The 11,639-nt window shown below is 34.1% G+C and overlaps 1 protein-coding gene across 1 annotated transcript; it reads right to left on the reverse strand.

Moving 5' to 3' along the window:
• Nucleotides 1-2,786: 2,786 nt before the first annotated feature.
• On the reverse strand, nt 2,787-10,308 carry CEV1 (Cellulose synthase family protein). Its single transcript, XM_012991901.2, has 15 exons — nt 9,751-10,308; nt 9,159-9,279; nt 8,725-8,920; nt 7,851-8,068; nt 7,685-7,754; nt 7,389-7,584; nt 6,895-7,161; nt 6,304-6,649; nt 6,074-6,211; nt 5,799-5,924; nt 5,503-5,715; nt 5,102-5,366; nt 4,664-4,866; nt 3,776-4,126; nt 2,787-3,654 (listed from the first exon to the last, which is right to left on the reverse strand). The coding sequence occupies exons 2-15, from the start codon at nt 9,180-9,182 to the stop codon at nt 3,070-3,072; spliced, it is 3,198 nt and encodes a 1,065-aa protein (XP_012847355.2). The 5' UTR covers nt 9,183-9,279; nt 9,751-10,308; the 3' UTR covers nt 2,787-3,069.
• Between the last annotated feature and the right edge of the window lie 1,331 nt (nt 10,309-11,639).

An 11,639-nucleotide genomic window follows, 5' to 3' on the forward strand; every position in this document is an offset into this window, starting at 1 on the left:
AGTAACAGTATAAATATGCTTAGGATTAGAATTAACATAACAATTGGGACTAGAATTAGTATTAGGAATAACATTAGCATTATCATATTACCATGCCATAAATATCAACATTAAAATTAGTATTAACAATTTTGAGTTGCATTAGCTGTATCAGTAGTAGCATTACCATTAACAGTAGCAGTAAAAATAGAATTACGATTAGCATTAGTATATAAAGATTGGAATTAGTATATTAGAATTGGCATTAGCATTAGTATATTAGGATTAACATTAGCATTGGCATTAACATTAGCATATAAGTATCAGTTTAGTATTATTATTAATATTAGTATTTGTATTAGCATTAGGATTAAGATTAGAATTAGCATTAGCATTAGGATTAGGATTTGAAGTAACATTGTAAATATGCTTAGGATTAGAATTAACATAACAATTGGGACTAGAATTAGTATTATGAATAACATTAGCATTATCATATTACCATTGCCATAAATATCAACATTAAAATTAGTATTAGGAATTTTGAGTTGCATCAGTATCAGTAGTAGCATTACCATTAGCAGTAGCAGTAAAAATAGAATACGATTAACATTAGTATATAAAGATTGGAATTAGTATATTAGGATTAGCATTAGCATTAGTATATTAGGATTAGCATTAACATTAGCATATAAGTATCAGTTTAGTATTATTATTAATATTAATATTTGTATTAGCATTAGGATTAAGATTAGAATTAACATTAGCATTACCGTTAGCATATTAGAATTAATATTAGTATGAATATTAGTATGCATATTAGTATGAATATTAGCATTATGATTATGATGCATATTAGTATTAGCATTATGATAAGAATTATTATTGAAAATTAGTATTAACATTAGCATTAGCATTAGCATTAGCATTAACATATTAGGAATAGTATTAAAATTAGTGTTAGCATTAGCATATTTGCATTTCTATAATGATTAGAATTATGATTCGTGTCATTATTAGAATAAGGATTATAAGTAGAATTAATATTAGAAATCAGATTAGCATTATCATTAGGATTAGGAGAAGGATTATAATTAGGATTAAAATTATGATTGAAATTAGTATTAGGATTACAATTAGGGTTAGCATTAGCATTAGTGTTAGGATTATGATTAGTGTTAGTACTATGATTAGGATTATCATTAGAATTACTAATAGTTATAGTATTATTATCAGATTAGTCTTAATATTAGTATATTACTATTAGTAATGGTAATGGTAATAATGGTAATGGTAATGGTAATGGTTGATATTGGTATCAATATTGGTATTGGTATTGGATTGATGTTAGTATTGGTAATGGTAATGATAATGGAAGTGGTAATGCTAATGATATTGGTATTGGTGATGGTAATGGTAATGGTAACGGTAATAACGATAATTGTCATGGTAATGGTAATGGTAATGGTAATGGTAATGGTAACGATGATGGTATTGATAATGGTATTTATATTAGTATATGTATTGGTATTGATATTAGTATTTGTATTGATATTGGTATTGATATTGATATTAGTATTGGTATTGGTATTAATAATTGTACTGATATTGGTATTGGTATTGGTATTGATATTGATATTGGTATGCATTGGTATTAGTATATTAGTATTAGTATATTAGTATTAATATTAGTATATTAGTATTAGTATTAGTATTTGCATTAGCATTTGTATACTAATATTAGCATTAGCTAATTGATATTAGTAATAGTATTAGTAGTAACATTAGTATATTAGTATTAGCATTAGCATATTGGAATTAATATTAGTATGAATATTAGTATTAGGATTAGCACTATGATTAGAATTAGTATTAAAATCAGTATTATGATTAGAATTATAATTAGAATTATAATTAGAATTAGGATTTGCATTACCATTAGCATTAGCATAAAAAGATTGGTATTAAGTTAGAATTAGCATATTTGCATTTCTATAAGGATTAGAATTAGTATTAAGATTAAGTCTAACATTGTCATTAAGATTACAATTTGGATTAGAACTATGATTGAGATTAGTATTAGAATTAAGATTAGAGTTAATACCAGGATTAGGATTAGCAATAACATTAGGATTACTAACACTAATAGTAATAGTATTATTATCATATTAGTATTAGTATTAGGATTAGTAATGGTAATGGTAATGATAATGATTGGTATTGCTATAGGTATTGATATTGGTATTGATAATGATAATGGCAATGGTAATAGTATTGATATTGGTGATGGTAACAGCAATAGTAATGGTCGTGGTTATGGTAATGTAAATGGTATTGGTAATGGTAATGGTAATCGTAACGGTAATGATATTGATATTGATACAGGTACTACTGGTACTGATATTCATTACTTACACAATACGGAATATTTTTTTTATTTTCTTTTACTTTTCTACTTACTACTTTGTATTGCATATCATTGGTCTTACTATTTCAATATTTTTTTTAAACAAAATATTTATTTTTACGATGAATACCCCGTGCAACGCACGGGTGAAGTACTAGTTTTTTTATAAATTAAGACAGTTGGAAGTAATAGAATTCTAATTTAGTGAAATATTAAATTATCGAATTAATATTTTAGTAGTTTGGCATCGGGGCAAGACTGGAAGAAATTATTATTTAAGCGAAGTTATTAATTTATGTATTTGCAAATAACAGACGCGATACAAGGTTTACGTTTCACGAGTGGCCCGACAATTGCACTCCGACGAAAACCCTAGTTCTCTATCGAATAATCGAAGCAATTTGAATGAATAAATTAATTCATAAAATTTATGGATGGAAGATATTACATAAAAAGTTTCAACATACAATTCTTTGGAAACTCCTTGCACGAACATAAATTTAAGGTACTTATTCCCACTCACAAATCCTGTGACAGCTTATAAATATAAAACCACAAAAAAAGATGACTTTTTGCTTTCTTTATCTCTACACAAAACTTAACTTAATAAAGAAAAATAAATTAAAAAAAAAAAAAGGCAAGATGTGAGTGGATACAAGCACACAATTTACCAAACAAACCTTCTAGCAGTTAATTCCACACTGTTCAATATCAGGGCCAGTGACCCTAGTGGTGAAAGGATCAATCCTCACCCAAAGCAACGAAAAAATCGAAGCCAGAAGAATCGACCACACCACGACAATGGTGGGCGTTCGGTTCTGCCTCCCCATGAGACCCTTCAAGAAAGGATAGAGATGCACAATCACCCAAAACGCGAAGAATAGCTTCCCGAAAAGCGGGCCCCACGACTGGTACCCGCTGTTGATAGCGTAGGATATTCCGGCGACGACTCCGACGATGTTGACTATGAGGAGGGTGGTGGGCGGTATGAGGAGGGTGGTCCACTTGAAGAGGTAGAGCTCCGCAAAGTCCCCATCTTCGTCGGAGGCTTTTGATGTGACGGTGAAGTTGGTGTCGATTCCGGCGAGAACTTTGAGGAGACCTTGTACGACGGCAAATAAGTGGGCCGAGACACCACCGATGACCCAGAACTGCTCATTCCTCCACCACTCGTCTATTCCGACACCGCTCCACCTCATCTCGAGTATTCCGGTGGCGAAGATGGAGAGGAAGAGGGACAGAAACCATATACTCGCAAGGTTACTAATCTGCATTACGTAATGTGTCATATGTATATATGTCAGAATATATATATATATATATATATATATATATATATATATATATATATATATATATATGAAATTTCGGGAAATGAAAAACACGTACCTGTGGGATAATGAACTTTCCGGTGAGCAAGCAGACAGCTGGCAAGGTACAATAGAAGAGAAGAGGAATGGAAGTGATTGGGTAAATTGTGGTGTTGACATAAGCGAATCTCTCAAGCCATTTTAGCCTGCCATTATAGCCGTACCATATAGGGCAATGCCGGCTGAATAAAATCTCGACGGAACCCAAAGCCCAACGAAGCACTTGGTTCAAACGATCGGAAAGATTAATGGGAGCTGATCCCTTGAAGGCTGCTCTAGGTGGCATACAGTAAATCGATCTCCACCCACGCGCGTGCATCTTAAACCCTGTGAGAATATCTTCTGTGACTGAACCGTAAATCCACCCTATCTGCAAATATAGCAAGGACGTTGAAATCGTATTAGAAAAAGTTAAATTAAAAAAAAATAAAAATCAAAAACACTTTCCTATCTGTAATCTTTTGTTAAGGCAAACTCTTGTAAGGTATTAATATATTATAATAAAAAAAAAAAGAAAAAAAAAAGGTAAATTACAATCAACCCCTGAGGTATGTCATAATAACTTTAAGGTCCATGTGGTATTGATAATTTCAAACACCCCCTGAAACTTGGAGCGTTAGAAACCTTAATGTTAGGGCGTGGTTGTAATTACGAATAACACAAGGACTTTAAAGTTATTATATCATACTTCATGGGGTAAATGTAACATTTTGACTCATTTTAAATAATTAAAAACTCTATTTTTTTACCGTTTTTTTTAGTCGGTGCCCTAGGGGGTAATTATAATGAATACACAAATAAAGTTATTATAGCAAACCTCAGGGGGTTGGTTGTAATTTACCCTAAAACAAATGACCTTCGAAGAATTAATAGCATTTCGGATGGAAAATAACCAAATCAACTTTACCTCAGTACCCCATTCTGACTTATCTTCATAACCACAACTAATAACATGAATGGCCTCTTTCAGAAGAGTCTCGGGTGTCGCAGACTCGGGAACGCCACCGTTCTCCATTAGGGTCGATGCAACGAAAACTGCAGACTGTCCGAATCTTTTCTCGAGGCTCATTTCGGACATTAGCAATGACTTCTCGTCATCAAATCCAGGACCTGAGCCGATTACCGAAGGAGGATGGATATTAGCAACATAACAAGGAAATTATTTTAAATAATTAAATATGTTTTTAGTTTGATGGTAACTTTCATCTCCTCGTACGAGACAAATAGTAAAATCAAACAGTAAAATCTTCATGAAAGAAACAATTCCACACCAACTGGAGGGTTAATTGATAATCACCACATCTGTAGAGAAACTTTTGAGTTATTGATTTTATGAGGAGCATACCTTCGACACCCTCTTCTATATCCTCCAAGCTGAAGATGGGAACAGTTGGATCCGCATACTTGCTAGATTTCTTTTTATCTGACCCCTTCTTACTTGATTTCGAACTTTTCTTACTTGATCGACCGAAGCAGGTAGACAAAAATCCGGTTTTCTTATTCTTAGGTTTGTGTGGAGGTTCGTAACCATACAAAGCTGTTCTGTTGAAGACACATCCAGTGCCCACATAGACAGGGCCCTGAATGCCATCTAAACCTCTCAAGTTGATCTGGTGAGTCAGAAAGGAACAAATTTGTATTAGTTTTAGATACCGTAAAGAAAAGGAACTTATATCTAATTATTTAAGCAGAACACTTATTATAATAGTCTCCACAAACACTTGAGAAAAGTGAAGATGAACTCACATCAAAGAAGACAGTGTTGCGATTGGCATATCGATCGTTCTTATCGATACCATCAAATCTCTGTGGGAACTGAACATAGCACACATACTTGCCAAGGTTTGGATCCATTAAGAAGCACATTGCTTCACGCAGGGCCTTGCTGTTGTTTATGTAATGATCACAATCGAGATTCAACAAGAAAGGCCCGTTGGTAAGAACAGCTGACACACGAACCTGCGGAACAAAAAATTATTTGAAAATGTCAATATTCTTAGCAGGACTAAAACATAAATGCAAATGCATCGTTGAATACTTACAAGTGCATTCATAGCACCAGCCTTCTTGTGATGTGTGAACCCTGGACGCTTTTCACGAGAAACATATACTAGACGTGGCAGCTCATTCCCCTCACTGTCAAGACCTCCACTTTGACCCAAGAAAACCTGCAATATAATGAAAATAAAGATAATGAGTTGGAGAGGAACTTTGAGAAATTGTAAGTATATACATATTTCGAGGTAGCTTTAATGAATATCAAGGAACATTGACACTTGAAGAGGCTATAATTTAAACTCTTTGAAACTAAGTTCACCTGAATCATTCCTGGATGATCCCTTATATTATTTCCAGGCCATGGAGTACCATCTTGCATAACCCAACCTCCGTCAGGAACTTTTTGGGCTTTGGCGACGAGCGCATTGATACGAATTTTGAATTCTTCATATTCTCTCTGCGGGGACAAACAAGAGAACAAACATAAGATACTTGAACAAATATATATGTAGCACCAAAAGATTTTTTTTTCCATGGTACAATTATCACCTTCATAGCCCGACGGTCCTTGACGAAGGATGGCTGAACTTTATCTTTCAAGTAGTCAATCTTCTGAGAAAAGTACCACTCTGGAGCCCGTGGCTCAATAGCGTACTTTTTGCAGAAAGGGACCCATTTTCTTGCAAATTCAGCTGTTTCTGATAGAGATTCAAATGACAACATGGCAGAACCATCATCAGAAACATAGCACGAGACCTTGTCAACCGGATAGTCTACTGCTAAAATGGACAAAACAGTATTGGCTGTGACAAGAGGAGGCTCCTTTAGAGGATCAACAGTACTGACAAATATGTCAACAGCAGCTAACTGTGATGTCTCTCCTTCACGATCATATCTGCACAGATATTAAATTAGTTTCCCAAAATCAGAGTGGACTTCATCTATAAGTAGAACCAAAAGAGGGCTTGTGATGATTTTAAAATTAAAAGACAAAACCCAGAAGTCAGGAGACATTTACTACAAGGTTAGGAAGCTAAACAAGGGGTACTGAATTATCCACCCATTATAGCATAAGTGTTCAACAGCAAACCATGTAAAAGTAAGGGCAGTATAGAAAGATATACATGGAAAAATTCTCACCTAAGAGAGAGCCTGTCGAGATATGTCTCACGGTTTACGGGAAGCCATTTTGGGAACTGATCCAAAATCCAGGATACAGCAAACCAAATCTCACAGATCACAGAAATTAACCACAAAGCAAATGCATTGGGTACAGGATTCGTTATCCGATAATGTAAGAAAATGCAGAGAATCACTAGTCGCAGTACAATAACCATTCTGTAAGGATTAATTCTTGATGATGGAACAGACACCTTCCTTGACAGAGGCTGTCGAGCTTCATCATTCCTACAGAAAGAAGGAAAGTAAGCAGAGCGGAGACTGGTTGCATATGCACAAAAATCAAGGATTTTATAATGAAAATTGACGTGTGGTATACTGCATCATTTGGGATTTTTGTTTGGCCAAATAAAAACAAGATAAAGTCTTGCATGGACAATGACAATGTTATCAACGTCTTTGTTCAGTAAATATATTGTATGCTAATAAAAAATTGACATAAAATTACGACTCACAGCAGAGCATCATCCACAAGAATATCTGTGCTCGCATCAATGTCTCCTCCTCCTCCTCTTTCAGAAGGAGGATGGCTAGTAGTCATTGGAATAACAGGCTTTTCCTGTTTCATCTTCCAGCCATCAACTCTTTCCTTCCAGGCAACATTGCCTAGGCCTGGGGATCCAAACTCCCTCACTGGATCCACAATTCTAGCTGCAAATGGAAGAAAGGATATATTAGATAGGTGAGACTCGACTAAACACGAGAAAAGAATGTGACTGAGTAAAATCACTTGTAAAGGATTAGAAATTACGTTTTCCACCAGGAGGAGGAGATGCCATTGAAAGACGTCCAGGTGACGCAGCGGACAGTTCTCCAGAAACCTGCAAACCAGAGAGGAAAATAGTTTAGTGTACCAATTATTCCAAAAATTATCAGCAGGTGAATCCAAATATAATGAAAAGCATATAGTAACTTACATCTGTTCCATTTGTAAGCAGAGGAATGTGATTATGAGAAACCTCCTTATCGTACTTTGGTGCGCCAGCACCTTCTCCTCGCCCATAACTCATATGCCAGCTCAACATGCGCTCTGAAATCTTCTGCTTGTCACTTTGATTTTCAGAGAAGTGGAGATCATCAGCACCGTCATCAGCAACACCATCCTGCTCTCCATCACCATGAATTGCAGGACTTCCTGTTTATAAGTGTCGAATCTTTTCTTAGGAAACCAGATTTGGATGCAACTCACTAAAATATCCAATACTGAGTGGATCACTCAATAATAGGTATATAAATTGAAGGTCTTGCGGAAATTTAATTCCCCCTAAAAAAATCAACTTCTCAAAACAACGATATATTTTCCAGTCATATTAATATAATAACAAAATATACTCTAAAAATAGACTTTTCTCTCCATAGTTGACACCAGATGCAAATTTCTTTATCATTGCATCACAGCCACCATTTCCAGATGATAGGAAAACAAAATCAATCCAAACAGGGCCTAGGATTTCCCCCTGTTGTTTTGTCTATCTTTTAGGCGTTAAATTTCCGATGCTTAAAAAAATATTTCCCCCCTCTCCCCAGGTTTTCAACGTCAATGCAAATTCCAATACCAGATTCCTGTGATGGATCTTCTAACTAAATACAAGGATGTGTGCTGATATCTCACATAATCGAGTTAGGGAGTATTAAACTTACTACAAGATTTGATAACCTCAAAACGTTCACCCAAATCTGCAACTGAACTTTATTGTCTAGAACAAACTAGTGTAAATTAGACTTTCTTATGTTATTAGTAGACCATGAACATCCAAATAGTTTCTCCGTATGGAATTAGCTTGTGCTTACCTTTGTGTCTCTTGTATCTGGTTTTGCATTGAGGGCAAGACTGGTTCCCGTCTTTCCTCTCGTATTCATAGCAAGGTCTGCAAACTGGAAATGCACAGACATCACAGGCAACAAATGCATCACCATCAGCAGTCAACCCCACATTATCACCACAGATCTGACAGACCTGGCTGCCCATGTTCTTCAAGGCCTTCCCCTGACAATCGAATAATGTAATTTAGTGAGAAAAGAAAATCAATATCCCAAATATTTAGATCAATCGAATCACTAAGCAGCTGAAAAGGACATTTGGTATGATTAGCAAATGCAAATACAATACAATGATTAGTTAAATTAATAGTCGGAATACCCGATTAAATAATAAAAAACTCCTCAATGAATATCTTGAGTATCAATGGAATTTCTCCTTTATTGACCTGCACTCTAATACTAACCTTGTTTTCTGCTTCAGATTCCATCGTCACCAAGCTTGAACGACAGTAACGGATTCGCAATCAGCTAGATGCAAGCTGTCACTCAATTATTTAACATCACCAGAGCTACTAAAATTCCCTCCTGAAAAAAGATGCAATCTTTTCAATTTATATCCACACTCCACCGGAAAAGCAAAATCCAGTCACTTCAATTTCCTAAATTCACAGATCCGATCTACTAATCACATCAGTAAACACATGCATTGATGAACACTCAAAAAAGAAACATAAAATTAAACTCAGGTTCAACGCCTGCTGACAATCAATTACTCAATTACAACACATTTCTCGTATTTCTTTCACTCCATAATAAAACCCAAGACATCAAATCCTCCCAATTAAGTATTAGTAAGCAAGCAGTCAACCAAATCTAAATTCCCTGAAATCTCCTCATCTGATCAAACGCCGCATTAAATTCCATTCCACGAATTATAATTTAAAAAAAAAAAAAAACCTCAGCAAAAATCAATTAACAAAATCACTGTGACACACACACACACTCCATTTCGCACACAGTGAATGCAGGCACACAAAACAACAACGCAATACTCACCTCACGATCCAAACGCCGCCGTATCAACTCCAATCCGAATTACAGAATATCCCTATCCAATCAACTCTAATTTTTCATCCACCGCTCGATTGATCCACCACCAGATCCAAATACAAACCAGATCGTACAAAACGCCGATTAAAATTGAGATCAAAATGAACGATCAAACCGGAAATGCAGTCAAGATATGTGAGGAAAGGTAAGAGTGAGAAGTAGAGCCACTAGCTGTCGGCTACTCTCTCTCTCTCTCTATATCTTCTCTCTCTAGAGATTCACATATATAAGTATATACGTGTATGTATAGCTGTTAATGAGTGGGTACCTGTAAATTAAATGATTATTTTTTGTTATTATATTGTGATAAAATGGAATATGGAAATTGGCGTGTGAGAGAAGAATACGACAGGGGAGCTGCCCAGAGCAAGCTCATTGTTTTCTAGAGAGAGAAACAAGTGGAGAGAGAGAGAGAGAGAGAGAGAGTGACGCTTGCTCTGCTTTAGTCCACCGACAGTGAAATTAGGTGGTTGTACTTTACGAAAGAGCGCTTCGAATGGTTGTACCTTTTGGACCGATTTTTTGCCCCTGTCTTTTGTGGAAAGAGCAAAATCGGGAGTGCGACTTCTTACCTAATCTGATGCAGAATCTGAAATTACGAAAAATACCTTCATATTTGAATAATTACATTTATTCTCTTATTATGTAAAAAAACCCCTCATTCAGTAGGTAAAATTTACGAAAAAAATCTTCATATTTGGATAATTACAACCATCCCCTCACTATGTATTATCGTACCAAAAAAATCAAAGTGAATAAAGTTGATACTGTAAAGATGGACGTGTAAAACAAGGGAGTGACAAAAACAAATACCTTTCCTTTCTCGCTCCAATACCACCAACATATAAAAAAAAATAGATAATAAATAGGTAATAACATTATTACCCTTAATGAAAATCAATACGACACACAAAATTTGTGGGTATCGATTTTATTAAGGATATTAATGTCGTTACCTATATATTTTCTATTTTTTATGATGGTGGTATTGAAGTGAGAAATAAACGATATTTATTTTAGTTGTCCTCATAAAATAGTACATAATTAACGGGGTAGTTGTAATTATCCAAATATCAGATATTTTTTTAGTAATTTGAAGATACCTCATTTGGTGGCCTTAATTTGTCCAACAAACTAATATCATTGAATGTGGACCGTTGATGCATCATTGAGGGATTTGGTTAGAGTTATTTCATTGAAGTGTATATTTTTATATTTTCTCTTTAATTTCTTTTTATAAAGTATACTCTCCATTGATTTATTTTTTCTATTACTAGTAGTTTCATTCTAAATATAATCTCACTCTAGTTAATGAATAGATGCCAAATAATGAAGTCATTCATTATAATTCTTTATCTTTACTTTTTAGATAAGTGGTCATCATACACAATCTATTATATATTTTTTATAATGTTTTTAAAAAAAATCTGTTTTTAATGGTTTGTGTGAATTATTTATTATGAGTTATGATAGGAAATGTTAAGTGTATAAGATTTTAAGAATTATGTCATTTAAAAAATGTTGAAATTACCAATTATTGAAATTTGGTCTTTGATGTAGCATATTTGGTTTAACAAAGTAAAAAATATAACTAAAAATCCTTCGAATCCAAACATTATCTTTTTTATTTTTATTTTTCAAATCACCACCATCTTCTTCACTTTTATATTTATTGCATGAAAATTATATTTTTTACACAACACAATAATGAAAATCTACAAAATCAATAATGATAATTTATAGACTTATTAAAATGTTTGTTTGTTTTTTCTGTTATTGTTTTTATAAAGATAAATATTATCTGATTGATGTACATTAGTGGACCCACCCAATGT

This window comes from Erythranthe guttata, chromosome 14, assembly GCF_056151865.1.
Source record: "Erythranthe guttata isolate IM_541 chromosome 14, IM_541, whole genome shotgun sequence".
Classification (NCBI taxonomy): Eukaryota; Viridiplantae; Streptophyta; class Magnoliopsida; order Lamiales; family Phrymaceae; genus Erythranthe; species Erythranthe guttata.